This window comes from Aspergillus nomiae, assembly GCF_001204775.2.
Source record: "Aspergillus nomiae NRRL 13137 chromosome Unknown contig00156, whole genome shotgun sequence".
Lineage (NCBI taxonomy): Eukaryota > Fungi > Ascomycota > Eurotiomycetes > Eurotiales > Aspergillaceae > Aspergillus > Aspergillus nomiae.
The window spans coordinates 25,998-41,400 of record NW_015378211.1 but is presented as its reverse complement, the minus strand read 5'-3'; the positions used below and the strand labels follow the sequence as shown (position 1 = coordinate 41,400).

The 15,403-nt window shown below is 48.8% G+C and overlaps 3 protein-coding genes across 3 annotated transcripts; 2 read left to right on the top strand and 1 right to left on the bottom strand.

Moving 5' to 3' along the window:
* Positions 1-652: 652 nt before the first annotated feature.
* Positions 653-3,414, bottom strand: ace1 (putative C2H2 transcription factor (Ace1); the record flags this gene model as incomplete). The annotated part of the gene is made up of 6 exons (XM_015551096.1): positions 3,184-3,414; positions 2,491-3,063; positions 2,223-2,434; positions 1,939-2,171; positions 1,616-1,888; positions 653-1,568 (listed from the first exon to the last, which is right to left on the bottom strand). Exons 2-6 carry the CDS (start codon positions 3,017-3,019, stop codon positions 653-655), a joined length of 2,163 nt encoding a protein of 720 aa, XP_015406367.1. The 5' UTR covers positions 3,020-3,063; positions 3,184-3,414.
* Positions 3,415-6,981: 3,567 nt separating this feature from the next.
* Positions 6,982-11,538, top strand: pex6 (AAA family ATPase peroxin 6; the record flags this gene model as incomplete). The annotated part of the gene is made up of 3 exons (XM_015551095.1): positions 6,982-7,168; positions 7,230-10,974; positions 11,037-11,538. 3 exons carry the CDS (start codon positions 6,982-6,984, stop codon positions 11,536-11,538), a joined length of 4,434 nt encoding a protein of 1,477 aa, XP_015406368.1.
* Positions 11,539-12,543: 1,005 nt separating this feature from the next.
* Positions 12,544-15,300, top strand: ANOM_005837 (GABA permease GabA; the record flags this gene model as incomplete). The annotated part of the gene is made up of 19 exons (XM_015551094.1): positions 12,544-12,644; positions 12,711-12,744; positions 12,865-12,934; positions 13,030-13,102; positions 13,159-13,187; positions 13,310-13,374; positions 13,424-13,495; positions 13,550-13,664; positions 13,727-13,805; positions 13,859-13,893; positions 13,949-13,977; positions 14,032-14,064; positions 14,118-14,142; positions 14,199-14,400; positions 14,456-14,533; positions 14,594-14,722; positions 14,779-14,926; positions 14,980-15,058; positions 15,122-15,300. The coding sequence occupies 19 exons, from the start codon at positions 12,544-12,546 to the stop codon at positions 15,298-15,300; spliced, it is 1,575 nt and encodes a 524-aa protein (XP_015406375.1).
* Between the last annotated feature and the right edge of the window lie 103 nt (positions 15,301-15,403).

Here is a 15,403-nt window from a genome sequence, read left to right as displayed (position 1 = left end):
ACAGGTTGAAAGAGTGACCACACCTGGAGCTCTCTCCCTGGGCAATTGGAGCCACCTGCAGTAGGTTAACAAGAGTGATTGGTTAAATCCTCACTGCTGACTTTCTATGCCATTACTTGAAGAACGGTGAAGGTAATGTGACAGAGACATGCATTGCGCAACACTCCCCCGAGGGAGTTGTTAAAATGCAAAGACAGTATACTCTGGCCTTCATGTGTACTACTCCATGAATCCTGAGTCCCCCAGTCAAAATGGAAACGGACTATACGATGGACTACAAAGGAAAGGATGAATATGATCTGAAACAAGAGATGGAATTCCTAGCTAATAGCAAGAGTGTAGATATCTAGCAATTTGTCGTCCAGATATTAGAGACGGAACTAGCGATTGTGTCCTTGGAATAGTGACATCCGGACTTCGGATATCCACGATATAAAATAATTTCAACAGCATTGGGATGCTGCTATGATAAAAATATGCGTTTGTTGAAGAATAGTGATGCAAACTCCCCCTGCCAATGATACCAAATTCTTGCTCATTCGAACACCATTAATCCGCCGTAAAGCCATTAAGTCACGAGGCCCCTATCCAAACACCACAGGTATTGCACATATTTTTAAAACAAAAATGACCATATTCATAATGTTCCACTTTACATGGAAGGTTGGTCGGGCTTGCACATGAAATCATCCCAACCATCCAGTCCAAACTGCGCATTTGGATTGGCCTCAAGCTGCGGCTGGACAGTCTCATAGCCCATGAAGGTTGAGTTGTACATTGGGTCGGTCAGAAAATCCATGGGGTTCTGCTCGAACATACTGGGCACATCGCCAAATCCGCCGCTCACAAACAACAAGCTCTCTTCGGTTTTTGGCTGCATGTATGGCTCAAAGGAGAACAGTGAGTTGTCGGGGAATGGATTGATAGGATCATAAGGTGAATGAGTGCTTCCAGAGGGTGGTGTGAGAAACTCGCTCGATCCGGAGGCAGGACTGCCAATACCAGGCACATGGGCCTGATTCAAGTCGAAATTTGCGCCAGGCGGGAATCCCTGGGCTTCATTCATGTTATGATAGGGAGAACCACCAAGCGAAGTGGGACTGTTCGAGAACAGCTGGAAGTCCTCGGTCTGGGTTGGAACGGGAGGGTCGGCGAATGAGAAGGGTATTGCCTCAGGGAAAGCGAGAGGAGGCTCACTAGGGGAAACCGTGGGGCCTGTCGTGGGTGTAGAGAAATCGCCCGTCGGGTTGGAGGCAGCAGGAGATGGGATACCGCTGGTCTGGGGAGTGGGTTGAGCGGAACCTTGCTTGATAGGCTTGTTCTTGCCGTTGTTCTTTGTCCGTTCATACACCCAACCGTGCGTCTTCTCCATGTGTTGCTTGCAATTGCTCTCCCTCTTAGATGCGTAGGTGCAGCCAGGCTGATGGCATCTGAACAAGCGGGGGTTCTTGCAGTGCTTGTCATTGTAATGACGCTCCGTCTCCTTCTCGGTCGGGAAGCCCAATTCGAAATACTTGCAACCCCTTTCAGGGCACTTGTAAGGACGCGAGTGGGTCTTCTCGTGTTTACTGCTACTTGTTAGCATGTATATGTTGGATGAGAGTATAGTACTTACGTAAGATCACATGGTCGCTTCAAGACCTTGTCGCAGAACTGGCACTTTTGGTTGATATCCATCGGGGGAGCGTTCTTCTTGCGGCGGGCCATGGACCGTTCAACTCCCTCATCGACCGTTTCCACACTTAGTGTACGCTTGAAGGTCGGGATGGCGTGCTCGTCGTACGGCTTTCCCGTCTGCATGGAAATGGACTTGCCATCCTTGTGCATGACAAGCTCAGCAGGCCGTCCAGTTTCAGACATGCCGCCCTCAAGGGTAAGTCGGGGCTCACTATTGCTCAATCAGTCATCATCTTCCCGAAACGAAGGACATGAACATACATGGACCTGATGGCGGCCTTCTCGCCGTTAATTGCTGATTCTTGTCGAGACCGGTCCCGGATCCTTGCGAAGCGGTTGATCTGGGTAATAAGGTCGAGGAAGTAGTTGTTCGAATATGGCACATCGTTGGGCAAGGTCAAATCCCTGCCCCGAAGGTAACCAGAAGTCTCGTGAAGGCAGTGAATCGTGAATCGGCAGAATGAGTACCAGGCTGTAGTCGGCGCCTTCACGTCCTAAAGGAGACATAAGCGATGCTCGAGGGGTTACTATGGTGGTCAACTTACAGGAGTTGAAAAGAGAAGGGTCTTTTCGACGTCACGCAAACACTTGAGCTGGTCTTTTTCGATCTGCTGATGGGCGCATCGGACAAGAGGGTGGAATAGCTGAAACTTGTCCTTCATAAGCAGGGGGAAAAGAATACGGCCCTGTATCTCAACGCGTGCAGTAGCAGACAATTTGTGTCCAACGCTAGCTTGACACACTTGACCAGCTGTCACTGTCGGCGAGTTAGCCCCATAGCGGACAAAGAATGACTTGTCACCAGCTACGTACCGTTGCCCTTAGTAGATGACATGGTTTCGATGCTCCCAATAGAACTGCCCAAGCCACTGTCGGATGTATGGTGGTTCACTCTTCGAATCCTCTTCCGGGATTCTTTGGGCTCCTGTGGTGTAGGTTCGGATTGCTTTGTAGAATCGTCTTTTGAAGCACGGGATTTAACGTGTGTCCTCAAGATACCACGAGGAACAGGGAGCTCGTCTTGGGGTTCCGATGAGTCGCGCGTTGAAAGAGAATCAAGGTCGAAGCGGTTTAGGATATGGGCCATACGCCGCTGGCCGGCAGCTATGGCTTCCAAGGCTTTAGGACATGTAGGAGAGCGGCGTGGTAACAGTTTTAAATCTAGTACTGGATCACGATCGGACCGGGGCCGGCTGGAAGAGTGGAAAGTTTCTCCTTTGATCAAGCGCAGATTCGACGGGAGTGGTGACGAGTCACTCGAGAGCGAGGGAGGGGGGCGGTTAAGTACTCGACGTCGGGGATGACGCCGGTCTGATTCATCGACAGGCTGAGCGGAAGACATGGTTTATGAGACGCTCACAGCGATGTCGGTCGATATTTAGTAGTCTAGCGGTCCATAAATAAGTAGCCATTCTATAGGTCACTGCCGATAGCACAATGCGATAAGGCGCAAAAGGGAAAAGAAGACGAAGAAAAAGGTAGTTGTGGTCGAGGTGCAGTTCTTACTATTCTTGGTATTGTTATGACGCCAAAGTGAAGGAGTGGGTATAGAGCGAGAACCGGTCATTCAAATCGAGAATTACAAAAGGGGGTAGCGCCCCGTGGAGCGGAAGCCGGCTGACAGCGCTCTAAACTGTTGGTATAGAGTAGTACTTAGAGAAGATCAATTTGTGGGAAAAGGCAGCAGGAGGTCAGAGGATTGAAGCCTTGTAGATATGGAACTTCGAAGGAGATGATGGAGATAGACATTCGATGATATGTCTGGAAGACGAAAGACAACGATGGAGGCTGAGTCGTCTTGGATGTCTGCCTGATAGACGAGGGGATCTAAGCCACAATTGGAAAAGTCCTGGTGGGTCCCAACTGCCATCATTGGATACTCGTGGTCTTACCGCCCCACTGGCCAGGGATCTTCGGCCGTAAGCCCATCGTTCAGCGGCTACTCCCAATACACCAACGTACCCGTAACGACGCAATCTCCAATGACTTCAGCCTATGTTTTCTCTCCCGTCTCAATTATCCATTCTCATTCTTTATTTGAAAATGGATCGGGACCGTTATCTCGCTTTCTCCGCGTCCTTGAAGTCCCACTTTTCCCGATGTATGTCAATCAAGGGTTGCTGAGTTTTCAATCGTGTACCAGTAAAATATCCCACTTGGCCCCCAGATTGTGTTTCTTTTCTCACGGAAGAGCCGTTCCGAAAATAGCCACCAATACGGCTAGACTCCTGATTGAATCTGAACCCTTTTTCCCTTTCTGGTCCCCGCGGAACCCGAATCTCAACCACTGAACTATAGAGAAAATTTCTTTTCCTTCTCTCTGTCTCTCTCTCTCTTTTTTTTTTGTTTTTTTCTTAACCTGCTTCCGTTTTTCTAGTTTTTTTGCCATGAATATACACAGGGGATATTTTTCATGTAGCGTTACAAGATGGTAATCTCAGGATTGCGAACGCTTGGTGTCCAAATATTTAGAGTTCCACCAGTGCATCACTGCCATCATCATCACCATTCTCGTCATATGATGTTCGACACTGCCAACGGGAAGTAAGCAATTGTATTGGCTCGCTTTCGCAAGGACCATTTCTGAAATTGGCAAGTCGCTCGTAGGGCCGGGACCGGGTCAAAGAACCTGCCGTAGTACATGTACAGACTACTAACTAGTAGTACACGACATGCCGACTAATCTTCACTTTCATCCACCTATGTTCTAGATACTCCTCGCCTTTCTGAGAGCTTTTTCATCTTGGGCCAGTAAGCATTAGCCTCATGGCCACAACCTCCACCTCAATTTATGTACATGAGCCTCATGACGATGAGCCGCTGCACTGGTTTCTTCCTGGTCAATCCTCCGACCGCTTGAAATCAAACGGCAGCCAATTAGGTGACTCAGGCAGAGTCCAAGTGTCGGTGACTGCTGACTTTCTGTCAGGCTCTTTTCTTTTGTTTTCTTTTCTTTTTGTTTTTGTTTTTGTTTTTTTTTGTTTTGCTTTCTTTCCCGCTTCTCTTTTGCGGGATTTACTCCATTGGAATTACCGTTCGGCCCCGCTATACCTTGTCAAGTTAAAGTAAATAGTAAGGTAGTGACTCTCCTCCCAAGACCAAATAATGGAGAGCGACGAGAGCCCTCCTCCACCAATAAACTGGTGATCTGTCCTCTTCTGGAGAAATGTTTGAAAAGAGGCTCTACAGAGTACTAGTACTTATGCAAGTGCCTATTCTCCTGATTGACCCATCAGGATATCCGGAGTATGCACTTGCAACATCTACAGGCCTATTCCGCTACCAGTTAGACTATACTCCGTATTTCATCCCTCAATTCTACGGAGTACAGTCTTTCATTGCTGCCTGAGGTATATTATCCTGACCATTTACGGCCTGTACCATAGATAGTGGATGTTCGTGGGTGAGGGCAGAAATATGGATGCCTTGATACCCCCGTGTCTTGCGTAAGTCGGTGATCACGACTGGTCTCGGCGAATCCCACCTTAGGTAGCAAGATTCCTGAATGCTTAGTTCTCTAGAATCTAGCTGAACAAGCACGTCCACAACAATTTTCAAGTCATCGTGGAGCATAGGGATGACGCAGCTGCCGTTCATCTACGTAAATCAAGCCCTGGCTAGATTTCGCAATTTGACAGCCTGAAAGGCACTGCAAAATCCCCAAGCGAACTACTACTCGCGGGGTGATCATCATGATATTCGCTCCCTATGACAACATACGAGTGCTCCGAAGGCATGGCTCTGAATTTGTCGATCTGTAATCATTCATTGACACTTCACTTCAGGAACTCTAAGCTTCGCGTACAAAAAGTTGCATTTCACGGTCCCCATTTGGAATCCATCTGTGCGGTAATAAAAAGCTCTGCAACAAAGGTTTCAGAGGGTAGGCCTCGTCCCGGGAGTACTGCGTACAGTCTCGGCTGAACACAAGGCGCAGTCTCATTCATAAGCCTTTCGCTCCTTGCATGGCATATTCGTTTTCTATATGAGCAGCGTGTTCGAGCTGATGTGTCTTAGGACACAGTAGCCATGTCGCTCACTTCCATCCAAGGTCTGACTCCTATAAAGCTGCTTTGCATCTCTTCCTCTTCACATCTAACTTTACATTCATGACGTATACACGGGCAATGAGCATTTAAAATAATGACAATGGAGCTTATCACGGAAAGAGTAGACCTATTTAACCACACATGAAAGATACACTCATCAAACAGGCTCCGAGATGTCGTCGACTGCCCACACGGTGGTTCAATATTTTAAAGGATGTGCGATTGATATACGCGCTCGTGAGTCGTCGTATCAGCCCAATGCTCCAGCCGGACTCTTGACTCAATCATGCGCCATGGTTCAGCACTGGCTCATAGCCATACTCTCTAGATCTTAGAATACCATTCTGGGATTTCCTGTGTTTCAATGCATCCTCTGTTCAGATGTGGTAAGTCGGACGATGTATGCATTGACCATAGTCTAGAGTTACTGTCAAGATGACGAAATTCTCATTCTGGCTATCTAATAGTTGTTCATTGATAAGTTTGTACACCCTTGCCCTAGGACATCATGTCACTGAAATGCCACCTGGAAGGGAGAACTCATGTGTAGACGCCCCGCATGCTTTCTGGTGCCAATTCACAACTGCATGTAGTTCGGCAATGGTATTTTTAGTTTATCTTGGATAGTTTATTTTCGGTTGAAGCTTGATGGCCTAGGTATCGCTAAATGACCACGTGTTTTGTTTGTATATAATCAAATCGGGTTTAATTTCTTTGTTCTGGGACGTTGCGAACAATATGATATCTTTTGAGCCTTAGATAATAAAGGTAGTTGTACGTACAGTATGAGCTATGGTACCCAATAGACCGATTGTAGTGCCTTTTTACCTACGAGGTATTCCCAGAGTCATTGAGATATGGGCCATCTTACCTACTCTGTGCCTGGTGCAAGTACTTGGAGGTGTCCACTGGGCATATGGATAGTACTACCTAATAGGGACTAGTAATCAAATCTCGTGAAACAGATGGGACCTATTGGACCTCGGCTTCGGAAATGGGCAGAAAGTGCGGGCGGTGCCGAGAGCCCGGCAACCGGTTCCCCCGGACTTTCTCCAAGATCACTTGCGTGCAGTTGATCGGTGAATTATACCACTCCCTAGGACGTTAATGCAATTCTTGCCGAGGACAGTCTACTGATGGATATGACTGGTTGATTTGGCTTACTTGTTTTCTCCCAGTCAATCTTCTCTTGCTTGAAACACGACATCTACCTGCAGGCCGACGGTACTCGAGTGGACACACTACACCCCCCAACATGGATCTCGAGCGCCGTGACTTGAATCCTGAGCAGACGACACGACGGAGGCGAAATGCAGGTCGGAGGCGTCTGCGCAACAGAGCCCCTATCTCCGCGCGATTTACCTTGGACCACCAGCTGCGTGGAAATGTCGGTGTCCTGTCCGACGATTTGGCAAATGACTTCTTTCAATTGTCTTCCACCGGTAAGCGAGATTGAGCTATCTAGGTAACTTCTCTGACTTCTCCCTCTGTGCTGGGTTGTAGACGAAGGACAGGAAAGTAGCGAAGTCCGCCATGTCGCTATCTCACCATACGTTCCGGGTTATAGCTCTGTCGAGGACCTGGCTTGGACCATCATCCCCGTTCGGCCACAGTCTAAAAGCCGTCCTCTCGGATCCCCGCTTCCTCATTCGACCATTGCTTTCCCCGACTCTGCAGATTCATTGCAGCCGTTCATGCAAGCCCTGAGCAAGCTCGATCCCACCCGGCACTCACTCCAATCCCAGCGATCTGTCGAGATAAGGGTTCTGGATGTTACTCCTTTGCGCCTAGATACCATCTATGTTACAGTAGAGCGAAACCTACTTCGTAATCATGATGATATTCAGAATAAGTTTGCTGGTGGGTTCACTAACAGCTTACATGGACCCAATGGACTTTGGGCGAAAGCGGGGAAGGGATTGGACACCAAAAGGTATTCCAAGAAGGCTGCGGCCGAGGCTGAAGAAAGGCTTACTGCTGCGGTACGCGAGGCCCTGGGAGCGCAGCAGGTAGTCCATACTGGCGATGTGCTACCGCTTCCCCTACCACCACACCCCATAACATATGCGCCACCACCCCCGGCGCAAATCTCGTTCTGCGAACCCGTTTCTCAAGGTCTGCTAATGCCGACAACAAAAATTGTCCTGGTTCAAGCCCGGCCGCATGGCCATCGGACTCAGCGAAGTCTGAGGTCGGGCTCAGGATTACTCAAGCAGGTAGCCGAAGACGAGGCCGATGATACTTCCAATGAACAATTTTACTCGGCTGCTGAAGAGAAGGCCACGGAGAGCAACACGGAGGTGGACAGTACCTCTACGGCCGATGAGTCGGAGACGGAAGGCTCTGGAGGGAACATGAGTGACACCTCGGATGATTCTTTGGATGACATGATTTCCCTTTCTGCCCCTGAACTGCCTCAATCTGGCGTCATGTCCGCGATGACTGCTGCAACTCCACGTGCAGGAGGCCGACGGGCCGACGGCATTCATACTCCAGGATCCGTGGCCTCAAACTTTACTTCGTCAACCATGCGCCCCGGACGAGTTGGCGGTGGTAAGGTCTTTAAGGCAGAGGGGCTACTGCGGGGCATACCCAATGAACTCTTACATCCCAGGCCGCGGGAAGAAGATGACTCTGAGTCGTTCATATTTGTAGATATCAATACACTTGCGAAGATAGGCTGCTTTTCTGGGGATTGGGTGAGAATCGAGGCCACAGAAGAGCCGCAATCCAATATATTCGCCTCCATCAAATTGGGGAGCTTCAATGAACAGAATGAAGATGCTGGTGATTGGCGCGCGGTCAAAATCTATGGTGTGCCCGGCCTGCCATCCGCCAAACCCCGGTATTCAATCAGTCAGTCTGGGGAGAGACGCTCAAGCATCTCCCAACGCCCTCCGCTGCGGTTGACACCTTCAGTCTTTGTTCCTCCTCTACTCCTGAACAACTTGGAGAACCCGAAGTATCTTCGCATATCACCGATGGCTTTCATTGGAGGCACTGGAAGTTCGAAACCAGGTCTTCTGAACCAGATGAAGGCAAGTTCCGCCAGAAACCCACCGTTGGCAAAGGAAGTCACTTTGCTCAAAGTATCTACGCCACTCTCTATGGATCGTGCTCTTCAACCGGCGTTGTTTGCCGGGCTCAAACAATATTTCGAGTCCAAACGGCGCCTGCTCAAAAGTGGAGATCTCGTGGGAATCAGCGTTGATGAAGCTCTCGGTAGAGCTGTGTTCGCAGGCCCTACGGCGAGCGACGGTGCAGCTCCGGATGATGATCTTACCACCCGGTTAGGCCAGGTGGTAGATTCCGATCGTGCCGGATCAAGAAAGGTTGGCGTCGCCTGGTTTCGCGTTGGACAAGTGCTTCCTAGCTTGTCGGATGAGCCAGACGAAGCGAGAGAAGACCAGTGGGGAGGTGTTGCTATCATTGATTCGGCGACTACCAGAATGGTACAGGCTGGGAGCGATGTGAGCAGAGTCCCGGGTACTCTGAACAATGGCTGGGAATACTGGCTTGGGGTGAAGGCCGTCCCGAAGACTGCTGGCGATGTCCAAACCCCTCATGGTCTGGTAACCGAATCGCCGCAGTCGTATGTACCGCCTCTCCAAGAGCGCATCCGAGACCTGATGTCGGTAGCTACGAGTCCTCGCGCCGTCCAGCTCGGCATGAAACCCGTCGTCATACTACTGAGATCCCAACAAAGACACATCGGAAAGGCTACGCTTGCAACACGAGCATGCGCAGATATTGGTTTACATACCTTCTCGATCGACTCCTACGATATATTAACCGAAGGCGGAGCGAACGGTGGTGACGTGAAAACGGAAGCATACCTGAAGGCTAGAGCTGACCGCGCATTCCATTGTGGAGCCAGCTGCACAGCCCTTCTGATTAAGCATATTGAGGTCTTAACGGCGGACAGGATCATTTCCGCAATGAATGAGATCGTGGCTGATGCAAGGGTCATAGTGGCCACGACAACCGATGTCGAACAGATCCCGGAGGGCATTCGCAGCATGTTTACTCATGAATTTGAGATGATGGCACCCGAGGAAAAGGAGCGTGAAGGCATCCTTCATAATGCTGTTTCCGAAAGGGGCATCAAGATCTCCCCTGATGTAGATCTAGGCTCGGTGGCACTTAAGACTGCTGCTTTAGTCGCGGGAGATTTGGTTGACGTTGTTGAACGTGCTTCTTCCGTGAGGGCTGCACGTCTGGAGAAATTAGCGGAAGCCGCAAGCGAAAACTCGGAGTCAAAAGTTAGCACCAGGGACGTTCTTGTTTCCGGGGGTGATGCAGCCCGAGGTGTTACCAAGGCCGACTTTGACGCAGCTGTTGACGCCGCGAGGAAGAATTTTGCTGACTCTATTGGGGCGCCAAAGATCCCGAACGTTGGCTGGGATGATGTGGGTGGTTTGACAAACGTCAAGGATGCTCTCATTGAAACCATCCAACTGCCCCTAGAGCGACCTGAACTGTTCGCCAAAGGCATGAAGAAACGCAGCGGTATCCTATTCTACGGACCGCCGGGTACTGGAAAGACTTTACTCGCCAAGGCGATTGCCACAGAGTTCTCTTTGAACTTCTTCTCCGTCAAGGGGCCCGAGTTGCTTAATATGTATATTGGTGAATCCGAAGCGAATGTTAGGCGCGTGTTTCAACGCGCTCGGGATGCTCGCCCGTGTGTTGTGTTCTTTGATGAACTGGATTCGGTCGCCCCGAAGCGTGGAAACCAAGGAGATAGCGGTGGTGTAATGGACCGTATCGTCAGTCAGCTGCTTGCCGAGCTAGATGGTATGAACGGCGGTGAGGAAAACAGCGGCGGTGTCTTCGTGATTGGCGCTACAAATCGTCCGGATTTGTTGGACACGGCACTCCTACGTCCCGGTCGTTTCGACAAGATGCTCTACCTTGGAGTGTCTGACACACACGAGAAACAAGCCACGATTCTAGAAGCGCTTACAAGAAAGTTTGCTCTTGCACCTGAGGTATCACTGAGCAGAGTTGCGGAGCAGCTGCCTCTTACGTACACGGGTGCTGACTTGTATGCCCTGTGTTCTGATGCTATGCTAAAGGCCATCACCCGGAAGGCAACAGCAGTGGATGAAAAGATCAAGCAGCTGCCAGGAGAACCTGTCAGCACTGCTTACTTCTTTGACCACCTTGCCACACCGGAAGATGTCACTGTTACGGTTGCCGAGGAGGATTTCATTCAGGCACAGAACGAACTCGTCCCCAGTGTTAGGTATGTTTCATTGATATGTTGCTATGGGTTCCTCGAAACAAAAGAAGACTAACGACATGCAGTGCCAAAGAGCTGGAGCATTTCGAACGTATCCGACAGACATTCGAGTCTGTTGATAAGAAGCAAGATTCAGGCAGCAACTCTGGGGCGCAGCCACCTCGAACTATAGCGGATGCCCTTGAAGCACTCGAGCTGGGAGACCAACTGAATGGTAGTATAGGTGGGCCTGTTACGAATGGTGACCACCTGCCTACAAGCAGCGGCAAAGGTAAGGGGAAGCAAGGACAGCAACCTATGCGGAGCGTGAGTAGTCACTCGACTAGCAGTAAAGGGAAAGGCAAGAGCCCCGCTGGGGTCGGAGCGAAATTGAAGAATAAGACCGTCGCTGCTCCTAGCAACGATTCTGATTCTTCTCTTGACGGCCCCATTTCAGGCTCAAGGGCGGAGAAGAGTATTTCCCATCACAATGATGTTACTGAGGAAAATGGCGCTACCAATGGAGATGAAGACTACATCGTTCGGACCGACCATCTTGTCCATGCCGACGGTGATAGTTCGAAGTAAACAGAAGTTGATGCTTGGGCACATTGACATTATTGGAAATATGATTGGGGTGGTGTTAGTTGTGTATAGGTATGGACCAAGGTCTCGGGAATGTGTATATAATGTTACATTTGAGCGTCATGAAGATGATGAATGGCTATGAGGCTCGGGAAGATTCTTTGCATATCTCGTGATAAACCGTGGCCTGAGGCATGGTCGGGGAATTTTGTATTCAGTTATCAGCTGTACATATTAATGAACTCCACACACAGCCTTATCAACGGTTGAATTTCATGACTCAACCCTTTCGATAACTAACATCCATATCTCTTTTCCTGCTGAAGGTTATCTATCTTTCTATTATATTTCGATATTACAATTAAGAACAAGCTCCGAGAATAGCCAACCGAAGTCTGCAGTTCCTCTGGACCGATGGAAGCTGGCTCCATATCCTAATACCTTAATCACTGTTGATCCACCGATTAACTTGTTCTCACTGGTTTTCGGTGCCTGGTTCTCGGCGATGATGACGAATAATGGCGCTGTATGATGGAATATACCTCTGACGATCTGCTCCACCCATGGATTTCTACGCGCCTTATCGGAGCTACTCCGGAGTATGTCGCTATCAAGGTTGAGATTGACCCCATTCCACGGTAGGTAACCACGGTCCTGTCGCCACCACTATCCCCCGCAATCCGCGGTGGGCCCGGTTTCCTAGAACGTTTGATGGCCGAGTTTGGGGGAAATGCTGCCCGAGACGGACAGAACCCGGTGGAGGAAACAGGGAAAAGGGATGAGTGTGCCTCATGGTGGAGGGTTGTGTCTGTGGTGTGTTGTTTTATCCTCTTTTCCACCTTCTTCTCTTCCCCTTCGTGTGATCAGTACCCTTCCCATACCTAATCCCCTTAGGTCGATATCCTTTGATAGTGTTTTCTCTCATTCTGGTTTTTTTCTTTCTGTCTAGGTCTTTGATCTATTTGTCTTCTTGGTTTTAACACTGGTTCGGGATCAACTATCCTTGCAATGGCCGATACGTCCGCCATGAAAGACATTCCGGGGGACGATGATGCCCAGTTGGCAGCCATGGGCCATAAGGCCGAGTTGAAGCGAAATTTCTCACTCTTGTACGTTCCAGTGTCTCTAAGCATCTTATGTTGACCGAGACTGACTCTCTCACGTCCCTAATTCAGGTCTATGTTAGGATTGGCCTTTGCTATTCTGAATGTATGTGACTGAACGCAAAGACCCCTCCGCCATTGGATGCCCATGATCGATGCTGCAGGGGCACGCTGGCAAAAAGCATACCGAGCCACGAGACCTTGGAAAGCGTTTAACTTTTTGCAGTCTTGGACCGCCCTGTCGGCAAGTTTATCTCTTAGCCTCCCATCTGGAGGCTGTGTAAGCGTGGTCTGGGGTAAGACAGCCCTAGTTTAGTTTTTCTTGCTTTTCTTCCATCTCCTTTTTCCTTAGAATACTATATACAGCCCCCTACTAACTAGTTCTCTATAGGTTTGGTTACGGCAGGTGTATGTAACCTTTGTATAGCAACTTCGCTTGCCGAGTTCTTGTCCGCTTATCCCACGTGAGTACAACTCGGTCATACATCTCGTCTCTTGTCTCAACTGACTGTGGACCCAGGGCTGGTGGACAATACCATTGGGTTGCAGGTAAGTTTATGCTAGATCCTAGTGACAATTCGACTTGAGCCATGACTAACTTCCTGCCCCAACAGTTAGTGAGTGTTCATTGTTACTATATTCGCCCCATACAATGTGCTAAACGACATAAGTTTCTTGGGAACGATGGATGCCCATACTTTCATGGATTACCGGCTGGGCCAATGTTTCTGGCTGGGTAGGTTGATATGACATATGTTGGAAACAATCCGGGCTAATTAGTCTAGCTTGCATTGACCGCCACTGGTGGCCTGCTGGGCAGCGAGTTGATTCTGGGTATAATCTCATTATTACATCCGGTAAGAACCACACGCTTCACTATGATGATCTCGCCGGCTGATTATTCCTATTAGACCTTTGAAGCACAACGCTGGCACCAATTTTTGATTTATACTGGCTATAATATTGCTTCGTTCATCATCAACACTTTCATGAACAATGGTCTTCCGTACTTCACTAAGGGTGCCTGTGAGTTAGAACAGTATTACTCTTTCTTTTTACAGCGGATAAAAGTACTGACTTCACTCAAGTCATTTGGTCCTTAACCGGATTTGCCATCGTCTCGATAACGCTTCTTGCATGCTCGTCACCTAACTACAACTCGGGCGAGTGAGGCTCACATTCATATTCCGGTTTCGTGTTAAGAGTACTGACAAAATCAGACTTGTGTTCGGAAAATTTATCAACGAAACAGGATGTATGTGGATTCTCTCTCTCTGTTTAGGTCTTGGACCGAGGCTAATTGGTCATAGGGCCGGATGGTGTCGCTTGGCTACTTGGAGTACGTTGTGCGCATTGAATTCGTTGACGAATTGCATATCTAACTCATATGTAGCTTCTTCAAGGTGGACTTGGTCTCACAGGATTTGTAAGTTATCGCCATTCGCTCAGCTCTATAGCAAGCCACTGATCATTGTATAGGATGGAGTTGCCCATATGATCGAAGGTATGCAACATATGCACAACTGCGGAAAGCCGCTTTACTAATTGACTCCGTTACAGAAATTCCCAATCCATCTGTTGTGGGCCCTAAGATTATGATAGGGTGCGTCTGTATTGGTGCCGTGACAGGTTCGATCTTTTTGATTGTGCTCCTCTTTGTTGCCGGTGATATCTACAATGTCATCGATTCTGCTGCGGGATGTCTTCTGCAGATCTTTAAGGATGCAACTGGAAATAATGCCGGGTCAATCTGTCTTCTAATGTACATCCCTCTTCCGACTGTCAGCGCCAATATATTACTAACTGATAACCCCAAGGTTCCCTCTTGTTTGCATCCTTTTCGCAGCCACGAGTATCATGACTACTAGTAGCCGTATGATCTATGCTTTTGCAAGGTAAATATGATGGTCTCAGAGTAATACCTCTTCTAAAGCAAAACTGATAACGATGGGCAGAGATGGCGGTCTTCCTGCTTCCCCCTTCTTTTCCAGGGTTCATCCAAAGCTCAATGTTCCACTAAACGCCGTGTATCTGTCGTTTGCTGTTATCACTGTCTTCGGGCTTATTTTTCTCGGGTCTTCGAGGTATGTTTTCTCATCATTAATGCATAATAACACTATATGTTTACTAACCCGGGCAGTGCGTTCAACGCTATTATCTCATCGTCAGTAGTGATGCTTGACATCTCATACGGTATTCCGATTGCAGTGAACTGCCTACGTGGTCGCACTATGCTGCCTGAACGCACATTTGTTCTCCCGAATACTTTAGGCTGGATCGCCAACATAGTACGCCCGCTCAGAATCATCACGACAGGGCTGTTAGCTAACACTACTTGTAGATTGCTCTTACCTACATCAGCCTCACGACAGTGCTATTCCTCTTCCCTCCAGTGTTGCCTGCGACTGGTAGCAGTATGAGTAAGTGTCATCGTTTCTATATGAGTTTATTGCCAAGACTGCTGACAAAATACGCGGTACTAGACTACTGTGTCGCTGCTTTTGGTATTATTCTTATCATCTCAACATTCCAATGGGTCATTGATGGCCGCAAGAACTTCACTGGGCCACGGTCTGATGTGGATATCCTTGCAGGCGTAGTTGAAGAAGTGCCCACGCACGCTGAAACCGCTGAAACTTATGGGAAAAGCGATGGGAAATGAGATTACAACGACTAAGAAGCCTGGATATAACTACTAGTACTTAGCCTATTATGACCCTACACAACAGAACATAGAACATAGAACTTGAAGAAATGTTACTTCA